Below are 13587 nucleotides of genomic sequence, written 5' to 3' on the forward strand. Positions count from 1 at the left end.
CAGGCTGGAGAGCAGTGGTGTGATCTCGGCTCACTGCACCCTCTGCCTACCGGGTTCAAGCGATTCTCCTGCCTCAGCCTCCCAAGTAGCTGGGATTACAGGCACCCGCCACCACGCCCAGCTAATTTTTGTAGTTTTAGTAGAGACGGGGTTTCACCATGTTGGCCAGGCTGGTCTTGAACTTCTGACCTCAAGCAATCCACCAGCCTCCACCTCCCAAAGTGCTGGGATTACAGGCGGGAGCCACCACGCCTGGCCCAGGTGCACTTTTAAGGTTGCTTTTGGTGCCCCAGATAAAGGCTGCTGTTATATGGGGCTTCTTCCCAAACCGTCACCTCAAGAATACCACCCTCAGGTTGCAGCCAAACGCCCCATTCAGCTGCTTCCGTCAGAGAGGCCTGCTGCGCTGTCCCTCTACAATGGGTTCAATGAGCTGATATCATTCATTTGTTATGTTTTTATTTTTTAAATTTAAATTTTAATTATTTTGAGATGAGGATCTTGCCGTGTTGCCCAGGTTGGTCGCCTGTGCTCAAGTGATCTTCCCACCTCGACTTCCCAAGTAGCTGGGACAACAGGCACACGCTGCTAATTTCTTAGGTTTTTAATAAATGAAAACTATGAATCAAGATGAAGCATGTACCTTTCCTATAAATGCCATGGCATTTGCACTCCCGGCCTTTGCTGCCTTTAAGAAGTAGTGTAATGCTTTCTGGAGAGAAAAGGAACAGTGTTATTGCTAGTCACAAAATAAATCCTTCAAAATAGCTTTTTGAGCCACACTTTATTTAATTCAATATGCATTCGAAAAATATCTATGGTTCTTGCCACTGAGCTTAAAAAAAAATCTGTGAAATGCCCATTTTGTTCAAGGCACTATTCCGACCAAGTGCTTTTTCAACCATAACCTGAGGAGTGGGAGAGTGTCTCCATCTCTTTATCTCTTTCTTTCATATCATTTTATAACATGAGGACTTGCTTCTTACATTTGGAAAGCCACGACGGGAATGTAGCTTTGTAGGGAGAGATGAATCCCAGCTGTGAAGCTAAATAGTCCATTATTTTGAAAAGCAGGCTTCTCTGTTGACAGTGTGTACTTAATAAGAGGTTTTACTATGGTTGGCAGAATTGGATACACAGTGTCCTAGTGTTTATAGGCATAGTAAGACCAGACACACTTGCCCGGCTGCTGAGATCAGGTCTTTATGCAGAAGTAAGCTTTAAGACAATTCCTGGCCGGGCGCGGTGGCTCAAGCCTGTAATCCCAGCACTTTGGGAGGCCGAGACAGGCGGATCACGAGGTCAGGAGATCAAGACCATCCTGGCTAACACGGTGAAACCCCGTCTCTACTAAAAATACAAAAAACTAGCCGGGCGAGGTGGCGGGCGCCTGTAGTCCCAGCTACTCGGGAGGCTGAGGCAGGAGAATGGCGTAAACCCGGGAGGCAGAGCTTGCAGTGAGCTGAGATCTGGCCACTGCACTCCAGCCTGGGCGACAGAGCGAGACTCCGCCTCAAAAAAAAAAAAAAAAAAAAAAAAAAAAAAAGACAATTCCTTCTGACTCAAATTGAAGGACGCCAGTAAAGCCTCTGATTTTTGTCTAGGTCATTACATTAAATGGAGCACTCTGTCTAGAACACGTAAGGGCTGACCTTGTCCCTTGCTGCCACACTCCCTAGGCCTCATCTTGACCTTCTGGAAAGCCCCTCCTCGGAAACCATATAGAGCAATGAAAGAAATCAGCCTCAAGAATGTGATATGAAACCGCTCTTTTTGTTTGTTTGTTTGTTTGTTTTTGAGACGGAGTCTCACTCTGTCGCCCAGGCTGGAGTGCAGTGGCATGATCTTGGCTCACTGCAGCCTCCATCTTCTGGGTTCAAGTGATTCTCCTGCCTCAGCCTCCCGAGTGGGATTACAGGCGACCCCCACAATGCCCAGCTGTGAAGCCATTCTTTAAAGTGTCTTGTTAGGATACGACCCTTCTGCTCTTTAAAAAGTCTTGATCAGGTTGATGTGCAAAGACGTTCCTTCTCAAAGAGAAGAGAATGTTTAAGGAAGAACTGCTGGTAGTTATTTGACATGGAAGTTTGCTGTAGGAATGTTGCTAACTTCTTTGTGGACATAAGTACAAATGTTGCCACTGCTGAACCTCATGGCATCACGCATCCATTCATCCATCCAGCTCTCCCAATCTTCATTTACCCTTTCAAACACTTGATTGAAGCCTGCTATATATAGGATAGTATGTTACGTATTATAGGTGATTCATAGATAAACAGAAACATGATTCCTACATTTGCTCCCTAACAATGTTCCTGAGAAAGAGAATACATATAAATAGCAGTAAGATAGTAGGTAATAGGTGGTATAAAATAAACTCCATAAGGAATTAGAAGGAGATAGAATAAAAGACATTGTATCCAGTTCTCCAATAAGTGTTTTGCAAACTTTTTCTTCCCTAATCTTCACAATAGCACCATCAGGAGGGTGTTATTAATTTCTGATCTTATTACCAACGTGTCAGAATTGTGCAGTTAGTACTGGAGATCAATAAGCAGCTCTCCACTCTGTCTCCACGGTATACAGAGGAGGGCTAAAGTGATCGAGGCCTCATGAAAGATGGTAACAAGTCACCAGTACAGAGGCTAGGGAAAGAACCTGAGCAAAGGAATGGGGATGGGAGTGGCCAAGTTGTGTTCAGAAAATAGTAACTACTTCAGCGTGGCTGAAATACAACATCCGAAAGCCAAGACTTACAAAAATACGATGGGACCATTACTATAAACAGCCTTGAATACCAGGCTAAGGATTTTATAATTTTTTTTTAATTAAAAAAATTTTTTTGAGACAGTCTTGCTGTGTCACCCAGGCTGGAGTGTAGTGGTGTGATCTCGGCTCACTGCAACCTCCACCTCCTGGGTTCAAGCGATTCTCCTGCCTCAGCTTCCTGAGTAGCTGGGACTACAGATGTGCGACCACCACAACCCGCTCATTTATGTATTTTTAGTAGAGATGGAGTTTTGCCATGTTTGCCAGGCTGATCTTGAACTCTTGACCTCAGGTGATCCTCCTGTTTCGGCCTCCCAAAGTGCTGGGATTACAGGTGTGAGCCACCACACGCGGCTGTAAGGATTTTATTTTATTTTAAAATAAAAAATACAAAATAGAAGCCACTGAAGATCTATAAATGTTAGGGAATCCTGAAGATAAAATGCCTGGAATCATCTAAGTGTCAGCTGGAGAGGAGAAAGTTATAGCAATGTACAAGTTACTAAATGAGAGAACACTAATATCAAAAATAAAAGTGTATCTCATGAATCTCTCTACTGAGCTGTGACCAAAATATGTCCCCAGGTAACTGTGTAAATTACACAAATCACATTATCTCCTGGGCTTGGTTTCCTTATTCAGATTCTCCTCCTCTGTGCTCTCAGGGCACTTCATCCTGTCCGTATTGTGGCATTCATCCGTTGATTTCATTATCTACTTATTTTGTCTCCTCCAATGTTGAATCTTCTGTACTTAGCATAGTGTGGGTTATGTGTTAGGTATCAGGAAATGTTTCAGAAATGAATAAATGAATGAATGTCTATCCATCTCTAAAACAAGGCAGCTGGACTTTAATCTTTATGGGCTCTTCTCGCTCTAGTATTATGATTCTGTAAAATCATTTTCAAAGTCCAATTTAGTAATTTGGTTCTCAAATATCTTGTAATAGAGACTTTTGAAAAAAGTTTCATTCTGGGAAATCAGTGAAATTTTAAAAGAAAGTAACTTGTTCTCCAGAAGCAAATATAAATCTTGGCGTTTTCCCCACCCTTAAATATAATGTTTTGATAAAGACCTAAAGGAATTGAGACTCTGTCTCACACACTGCTCCACTGTCATGGCTTACTTAGCATTTCATTCCCTTTTTTTTTCATTTTTAAATTTACATGTCCATAATACTATTGCTTCAATTATATAAATCTTTATTAAACACCACATGAAACTACCACCAAGAAAGCTACCTTGATGGATACACATGAGCCAACCTGAGTTCTTGTTCTTGAAGAGTTAAGATCAAGTATCCATCCATCGATCCATCCATCCATCGATCTATCCATCCATCCATCCATCCATCCATCCGTCCATCCATCCATCCTTCCTTCCTTCCTTCAAATATTAACTGAGCACCCATCATCATATTTCACAGATTCTAAGATGTACATCTCCTCCCACCTCATTTCAATCAGGACATTTCTTACTATCAATGGCATATTATAATATATATTGGTGTTTTTTTTTTATTCCTCAGAACATAAAATATTTGTGTGTCTTACAATTGCTGGTGTCTTAGTATGAAATATAGTAAGCCCCAGATATTATGTTAAGTAAGTAAAGTTTTATTATTTGAACCCATATCTCTCTTTTAAAAAAAGATCATGATTTTTCATCAGCTATAAGCAAATCTGTAGTTTAATCAGTTTGTAACATTTCCCCTAGAATGAAATGCCAAGAAAATGTATTGTTCTAAAAATCTTTATGAATACTTTTTTTTTCTTTCTTTCTTGAGATGGAGTCTTGCTTTGTCACCAGGCTGGAGTACAGTGGCGTGATCTCAGCTCACTGTAACCTCCGTCTCCTAGGTTCAAGCAATTCTCCTGCCTCAGCTTCCTGAGTAGCTGGGACTACAGGCGTGCGCCACTATGCCCAGCTAATTTTTGTATTTTTAGAAGAGACGGGGTTTCACCATGTTGGCCAAGATGGTTTCAATCTCTTGACCTTGTGATCCGCCCACCTCAGCTTCCCAAAGTGCTGGGATTATAGGCATGAGCCACCGTGCCTGGCCTGAATACTTCTTTCGTCTCTGGCTCTGTAGATCATCCTGAGAAGAGATGGTATTAGCTCTTTTTAAAAATTTTTTAATGGGTAGCAGGATAGACAAAGCAGTTGCCCTTACAAATTTGATATTATTCTTCTGCTAGGTTTAATTTAATTACGCTTTATCCATTTTAATAATATTCACCCAAACATCCCGCTTTCCTAATCCAATTTACTCTGAGCCTGCATATATTTAGAAACGCAAATAAAATTAAAATCTATGTGTAGAAATTTCAAGATAATGTAATCAAGAATTGCATATACAGTATTTTTCAATAATTAAGAATTTGGTCAGGGGGAGGGTAAAAATGTTTTCTGTGATGACAACTCATGAGAGAGATTAGTTCAACTAAACAATGAGGAAGGAAAAGAAAGGCCAGCTAGTTATTTCCAGGTATTTTGAAATTTCATTTTCTGAGAAGTGGACTGGAGCATCATATTTAAGGAGAGTCTTGTACTAATAATTCTCTTTGGTGGACTGAAATATTAGCATACTGGCTCAAGTGGTGGTCTTCAGGCTGAGGACTGTAGTTAAGAATAAGGTATTGTATATTTCAAAATAACTAGAAGAGAGGATTTTGAATAGAATATGACAAAGAAATGACAAGTGTTTGTGGTGATGGATTTGCAGATTACCCTGGTTTGATAATTACATAATGTATATGTCACATTTGCATACATATGTATATATTACATAATGAATACATTATGTAATGATCAAAACATCACAGTGTATCCCATAAATATGTACAATTATTATGAGTCAATTAAAAAAGAAAATAAAATAAAAAGAAAAGAAAACATTATCCTCTCTGAGGAGGTGAGACTTGGAAAGATGAGAAGTGAGGCATGAAAAGAGCTGCAGTAATAGCCTTTTGGAAACTGGATTTATCTTTGTATCTTCCCTCTCCCTTATGCATCTCCCCTGCCTTCCAAGTTGATTCTGGCACAGCTACACTATGGTATGTTACAAGAATGACCGCAGTACTTTGCAGCTCTGCTCATTGAGAGGAGAAGCCCATTTCCCTACCTCTCCAAGCTTGCTGGCCTTGTGATTTGCTTTGGCCAAAAGAATGTGGCAGAAGTGATTTGTCAGTTCTGAGCTCAGGCCTCAAGAGACTTCTGCTCTGGTGTTCTTAGAACCTTTGACTGCCAAGTGGAAAGCTTGGGCCAGTTGGCTGGAGCATGAGACCACATGGAGAGGGACCCCAGTCATTCTAGCAGTCACAGAGGAGGCCATCATAAACCAGCCAGCTCTAGCTAATGTTCCAGAGAACTGCAGATGCATGAGCAAGCCCAGCGAAGATTAGCTGAGCCTGGCCCAGATCAGAATTGCTCAGCTGAGGCTAACCAAAATTGCTGACCTGTCAAAATCATGAATTAAATAAATGGTTATTATTGAAAACCACCTAAGTTTGGGACTGTTTAAAATGCAGACAAAGATAACTGATAGATAAGTCAATTTGTCGTAAGGTTTGATATTTCAACTGGAGTCCTCCATTCAAGTTCAGGTTCATTAGGCTGAGAGAAGAAAAAAGGACCAGCCTGTGTTTACCCCAGAGAGTACCTGAACCACAAGGATGGTTCTGGAATTAAACTCGTCTTCTTGGGATATCTGGAAGCAGAAGGCCCAACCCACTATCAGAAAGAGCTGAAGGAAACTGAGAGATCATGTCATTTCTTCTTCTTGCTTTATAAATGAGGGAACAGATTTTAGAGGCTGTTTTTTGTTTTGGCCTGGGTCAAATGAAGTTTAATGGAAAGAGCTCAGGTTTTGATTTCTGAAGGCCTGAGTTCAAATTCTGCTTCTTAAACAATCTTACTTCCCAGTTGTGAGCCTTGAAGCAATTTATTTTATGTCTCCAGCCTCTGCTGCTTATTTGTAAAACAGATGTAATAAAACCTTGTGAATGAGCCCACAGGAGATCCTGGCTGGGCTCCTGGGTGACACTCAGTTGCCTGGCTGCTACACAACAGCTCTAGGATCCTGCCCTGGGATTGCACTTCATCCTCACCTGGAGGGAGCTGTAGCTGCCATCTGGTGACCACAGTGGCTGGAGCTGACCGAAGTACCAACTTTGTGGGATTTTATTGCACTGTACAAAGATTGGTTTGTCTTCCCTACAGCTGAAGCTAGGGCGCCCTCACGTCCAAATTTCATGTTTATGGAAAATGAGGAAGCCTTCCTAGTTACACATTCTACAATTAACATGAGAAACTCATTGCAGGCTGAAATCTGACAGAGTAATATTATGAATCCAGATATTCCCATCTAAGAAGCTAAAACTTTGGTTATGATTAAGATGAAAGAAAAATCTATGGATCTTTAACTGAGCTGTCTTGGGGTGAATATGCTTATTTAAATTCCTACCTATTTTATCACATTTTATGAAATGACTTCGACATTTACCTGATGTTTACTGGACTTCATATAAAATACAAATTATAGCACCAAAGACACATTCATAAAATAACACAAAATGAAATGCAAAGTAATAACAGATCACTTTTTTAGGTAATAGCCTTATAAAGTAGTTGTTTCTATCACTTAGCCATTGGGACTATGTTGAAATAGGTTATGTGTTCCTTTGAGACAAGGAGCATGTGGCTCCTATAAATGAAAAGAGCAGCAAAATCATCTTTAAAAAAAAAAATCCAGTTACTTCCCAGGTCTGTGGTGATGTAGGGCCTTGACACCACTATCAGAATCTAAGCAAGATCCCATGACCCTGGCATCTTACAGAGGAGGATCCTGTGTAGGTCAAGTTCATTTGTTCATTTGCTTTTTTCTTCACTATAAATTTGAATGGTTAATTAACTTTTTTTTCTTTTTTTTTTGTTTTTTGTTTTTTGTTTTGTTTTGTTTTTTTATGGAGTCTTGCCCTGTCGCCCAGGCTGGAGTGCAGTGGCATGATCTGGGCTCACTGCAACCTCTGTCTCCTGGGTGCAAGTGATTCTCCTGCCTCAGCCTCTCGAGTAGCTGGGTTTACAGGCATGTGCCACCACACCCGGCTAATTTTTTGTAATTTTAGTAGAGACAGGTTTCACCATGTTTGCCAGGATGGACTCAATTCTCCTGACCTCGTAATCCACCCGCCTCAGCCTCCCAAAGTGCTGGGATTACAGGCGTGAGTCACTGTGCCTGGCCGGTTAATTAACCTTTTAACCTCACTGAGATAAGGTAAGGTTAAGCAAAATGATTGAAAGGAGCTTTGCAAATGTATAAGGATGTTTAATATATTTTTAATTATATTAAAAGCAGTCTGTCTTCTGATTTAGCCAAATGGAGGTGAAGTTGCTTCTCAGGCTCCTTAGCAGTGATCCCCAGGTGGACTCTGCAGCTGGCCTTGGGTTCAGGCTGGCAGGTGTGGATATTCTCTCTCCTAATCCTGGCCCAAAGTGTGTGTGAGTGGGCAGAGACTAGGTTCTGCTGGAACATGGATACTCCCCTGCCTCGATTGCTCCTCAGAAGTCCCTTCCCCTTTGTTCTTGAAGGCAGGTGGGCAAGTGCTCCCTCTGGAGAACTTAGTTCTTCCTAAGAAGCTGGGAAGCATAGTTGACCAAGAAAGCATCAGTGGGCTTTCTGAGCAACTCTTCCACCTCTCCCTCTGTCCGCTTTCACTTCCCTGCCAGCCTCCCTCACTATTACCTTCCCCACCCCATGTGACTGGATCTTGAGATTGACTTACGTGGTAATCCTGATCCAGACCTTTCCTCCCAATTAGATGTAATTGTCCAAGAGAGACCTAGGAACGATGAGTTTGGAAATGATTTTAGCAGCAGTATTACTTTAAATAAATAAAACATTTATGTGGTGATTCTACTGTAGTATGTTGATTGTTGGACGCGTTTGAAATGTCCTGAAAAATTCAGGGAAACATTCCAGACTATATCATTTATTGGGTAATTGGTTGCTGCTGGACATATGGCTTCCTTAGTGGCTGGAAGCCGGCCTGCCAGGGTACAGAATCACCCAGGCACGTAAACCTAGGGGCTTTAGCTCTTGACCCTCAAAGATTGTGCAAATACTGTCCCATTCCCAAAGACAGAACCTTTCTGGATTGTAGTTTATTCATATTAAAACCAACATTGGGGCCGGGCGCAGTGGCTCACACCTGTAATCCCAACACTCTGGGAGGCCGAGGTGGGCAGATCACGAGGTCAGGAGATCTAGACCATCCTGGCTAACACAGTGAAACCCCGTCTCTACTAAAAATACAATAATTAGCCAGGCACGGTGGTGAGTGCCTGTAGTCCCAGCTACTCGGGAGGCTGAGGCAGGAGAATGGCGTAAACCCGGGAGGCAGAGCTTGCAGTGAGCGGAGATCGCGCCACTGCACTGCAGACTGGGTGACAGAGCGAGACTCCGTCTCAAAAAAAAAAAAAAAATTAATTTTTAAGGAATAAATGCAAAAACATTGCTATTATTATGGCAACTAGTTCTCCAGTGGGCTACAGGAACTGCAAGTAGCAGGGAACAAAACAGGAGTAGGGCGAAAGGAGGGCATGTCTCTCCCCTTTCCTATTTAGGATAGGGTGTTGTTCATCCCTCCAGGACTCAGAAAGAATTAAGGCCCTTGTAATTTTCATGTTCTAAAAACTCAATCTCATCTGTATACATTACTTGTATCTGAACATCTCCTCTTTCTGCCAAAAATTTATAGTATTGGTATATGTCCCAATCCAAAATCTCACTGTTAGAACTCAGATTTTCAGGTCTTTCTGTTAGTCTCACTTTTTCCACTGGAACACCTTCACTTTTTTCAAATGTGTCAGCAACTGTGAATAAAAACAAGCCAGAGAATAGCTAGAAAACAGAGGCTGCAAGAGATAACAGTCAATTTAGAGAAAACACCGTTAGCTTATTTTCTTAAATTGTGCAGAAATCTGTTCAACTAATAGAGACAGAAGATCCATGAAAAATAGAAATTTGCAGATTTTGGGCCAGGCACGGTTGCTCGTGTCTGTAATCCCAGCCCTTTGGGAGGCAGAGGCGGGCAGATCACTTGAGGTTAGGAGTTCGAGACCAGCCTGGCCAACATGGTGAAACCCTGTCTCTACTAAAAATACAAAAATTAGCCAGGTATGGTGGTGCAAGCCTGTAATGCCAGATACCTGGGAAGCTGAGGCATGAGAATTGCTTGAACCCAGGAGGCGGAGGCTGCAGTGAGCAGAGATCAAGCCACTGTGCTCCAACATGGATGACAGAGGGATACGCTGTCTCAAAAAAAAAAAAAAAAGTGCAGATTTTTGTTTATTGGGTTCTCTAGTTCTTCTTTGCAACCTATGCAAGTATTGTATCAACTTATATCAGACTCTACAGAAGATCTTGACCAAAAAGACTCACGGAAAGGGGATATTTTAGGCGCAGACAACTCACTCTATCCATAATTTTTTTCTGAGACTAAGACTATAATACAGGTATAATCACTGCTCTTTAATTACTTCCTATGGATAGTCTGAAAATAAATATAAATATGCTTGAATACACCTAACAAAGTGTGCAGTTTGAAATATATATAGTAATTCAAATTTCACTAAGCACATGAAATGATCTTGTTATATATAGCATCTTAAATTCAAAACTATTTTTTTTCCTCCTTCTTTCTTTTCTCAGATCCTCATAGTGCCAAAGATGTGTGTTTAGATGTTATTCTGATTACATTTAGACTAATGGTTGCTTGAATTGTTCTCATATGTGGTGATAGATACCTCCAATGTATGTACCTTACATTCATTCCTTTAGGAATTTTTGGCAGTCATCCCATATTCTAAATGTTATATTTATGGTAACTGCTTAATATTTATTGGTGTTACATTCAAATCCTCAGCAAAGGAAAGAACATCACAAAAGCAAGTAAAACAGAATTGTTTGGGGATACATATTAACGAAAATAAAAACTGAGTATAATCTTTTAAAATTATTTGGAAAGTAGCTATTAAGGAAACAGAAACTCTGTATTATATTAAAAGAATTGTATTACAACATGTTAAGAACATACGCTTTTGATATTTTCATAAGTTTATATCAATTGAACTGTTATTGATTCATTTTTCTAATTCCTTGGGAGCTGTTTATTTTTAAATAAGTTATGTGGATTACTTACTATGATCTGCCACTTTCTTGTAATAACTTAGGGCAACTTCACAATTCTGTAGAACATTGATTCCTGACAAATATCTGTACCCCTAAAACACCAACAGATGCATCTTAATATTCAAGACAATGCTGTATTTATGGCATACAAATTTGGTCCCAAGAATATTCTGTTTACAAACCAAAATCATCTGGGACATGATGCTTCCTCCAGCACTTCCAAAGGTGTAATATATCAGTGCCTAAAGTAAAAACAAACAAACAAAAAACCCCCCAAACCAGGTTGGCCATTTAAATTTGAAACTCAAACCACGATTCCTTTTTTATTCCTAGTCCCACAATGACCCATTGAGGTACTCCGAAATAAATTTCAAATTTCACTCTCCTTTGTAAAGATGGCTGCCGTTTATTAGGGGTTTACTAATCTCTGGAGTCTGTGATAAGGGCATTGTATAAGATATTTCATTTAATCATCATAATTTCCCTATGAAGCAGATACTATCTATCTTCAATGAAGAAGTTGACTTATGAGGCTTTAAGAAACTTATAGCATAAGAACACTACATTTCTTTGACTATTAAGCTGGTGCTTTCAACTACTACACTAGAGTGAACCCCTTTAATTAATGAGTAGGTTTTATTCAATGTCCATTTTAAAGAAATCAATTTTGTTCCAGAATAAAACAGAATGACCTTTACCTTAGCTTGATCATATTCCATTCCTATTCCATAAGAAGACAAAAATCCTAATGCCTAAAGCACAAAAGAAAAAACACAATTTAATCAATTTATCTCATATTTATTCTTATCTGTATGGATAAGGGATATCTTAAATGTGTGCTTCATAATTTGCATTAATTTCTTTTTTTTTTTTGAGACGGAGTCTCTCTTTGTCGCCCAGGCTGAAGTGCAGTGGCATGATCTCGGCTCACTGCAGTCTCCGCCTCCAAGGTTCAAGTGATTCTCCTGCCTCAGCCTCCCGAGTAGCTGGGACTACAAGTGCCCACCACCACGCCTGGCTATATATGGGTATTGATTAGGAGTCTATAAAAAGAGCAGTCCTAACCCCTGTCCTGTGCAGCCAGGCGGATAGCCCATCCCCTGACCCCACTGGAGATGGGAGGCTTATTCCCTGAAGAAATTAGACCAAGGAGACTTCAGACTTTGAGACATAGACACATTAAAGAATATCGGTGAAGAACAAGGCTGAAAACAGGAGTATTAGAAAAGTCTACATTCTGTATAATGAGTCTCCGGCTCTCTTTCCCAGAACTCTCATATTTATAACCCCACGCAGGAGGTATCTGAGATACCTCCTACTGTCTTACCCCAAGTAACCAATTTACCATCAACTTCCAGTGAATTTCACCTCTACAATATCTCTCCAATTCATTTCTTTCAGCACCTGCTATTGTGAGTTAGTCTCAATTCTCATGAGGACAATTGTAGTAGTATCCAGGCTTTTCTCCTCCTCTCCATTCTTCATATATGAGTAGAGCCAAATCTGCTTGTGTCGCCTTGGCGCTGTTTAGTACCTTTTAATGGCTTCCCATTGTTTTTTATTTTTATTTTTATTTATTTATTTTGAGACAGAGTCTCGCTCTTGTCACCCAGGCTGGAGTGCAATGGCCTGATCTCGGCTCACTGCAACCTCCACCTCCCAGGTTCAAGTGATTCTCCTGCCTCACCCTCCCTAGCATCTGGGATTACAGGCACCTGCCACCATGCCCAGATAATTTTTGTATTTTTAGTAGAGATGGGGTTTCACCATGTTGGCCAACTGGTCTCGAACTCCTGACCTCAGGTGATCTGCCTGCCTCGGCCTCCCAAAGTGCTGGGATTACAGGCGTGAGCCACTGTGCCCAGCCTGTTTTTTATTTTTTAAATTTATTTATTTATTTTTAAAAAGATGTCATGTGACTCTAACCCATTGTTTTTTAAATGTTCTCTTGAGTATACTAAGTTGACACATTATCATCTGTAAATAATAATTTTGTAAGTTCTTTCATGTAACCCATTTCCTTTTATTTTATTGGGTAAAACTTCCAGAACAATGTAATGAATTGTGGTCATGGCAAGTATTCTTTTTTTTTTGTTTCTGATTTTAATATAGATGCCTGTTGTGGTTTGCTATTATATATACATTTTGCTAATAATTTCAATTAAATGTTCTCCATTTACTAACTTTTAGAATCAGAAACAAATGTTGAATTTTATCACTCTATTTTCAGCATGTATTATAATTATTTATATTTTTTCTTCTTAGCATATTAATAAAATTCACTTAATCAGCATTTACTAAGCAGATGGTGCCAGGCACTGTCCTCTGCACTGCAGGTTACAGAAATCAAAAAGAAAGTCAAAGCCTGTGTGCTTCCCTGGCAGAGGGTGGAAGGGCAGAAGGAACAAACTTCGTCCCTCAAGCCCTTTTATAAGGGCACCTAGTCCTATACAGGGGGCACCACCCTCATGGCTTAATCACCTCCTGAAGGCCTCACCTATTAATAATGTTATATTGGGCATTAAGTTTCAACATGAATTTTGGAGAGGACACAAACACTCAAATCACAGCAAGTACCATGAAGAAAACTGAAGCAGGATAAGTAGGTAGAAAGTGATACGGTGCTA

The 13587-nt window shown here is 40.3% G+C and overlaps 1 protein-coding gene across 2 annotated transcripts in view; it reads right to left on the reverse strand.

Moving 5' to 3' along the window:
• SEL1L2 (SEL1L2, ERAD E3 ligase adaptor subunit) overlaps nucleotides 1–13587 on the reverse strand; it is a 137543-nt gene that overhangs the window by 27169 nt on the left and 96787 nt on the right. For both annotated transcript variants that reach the window (XM_025399149.1, XM_025399150.1), the window contains 6 exons: nucleotides 11659–11712; nucleotides 11143–11202; nucleotides 10971–11052; nucleotides 9488–9642; nucleotides 8553–8609; nucleotides 644–712 (listed from right to left, as the gene is read on the reverse strand). In XM_025399149.1, coding sequence (XP_025254934.1) covers nucleotides 644–712; nucleotides 8553–8609; nucleotides 9488–9642; nucleotides 10971–11052; nucleotides 11143–11202; nucleotides 11659–11712 — 477 coding nt within the window. The remainder of the gene's footprint in view (nucleotides 1–643; nucleotides 713–8552; nucleotides 8610–9487; nucleotides 9643–10970; nucleotides 11053–11142; nucleotides 11203–11658; nucleotides 11713–13587) is intronic.

Source organism: Theropithecus gelada, chromosome 10 (genome assembly GCF_003255815.1).
Source record: "Theropithecus gelada isolate Dixy chromosome 10, Tgel_1.0, whole genome shotgun sequence".
Taxonomy (NCBI): Eukaryota; Metazoa; Chordata; class Mammalia; order Primates; family Cercopithecidae; genus Theropithecus; species Theropithecus gelada.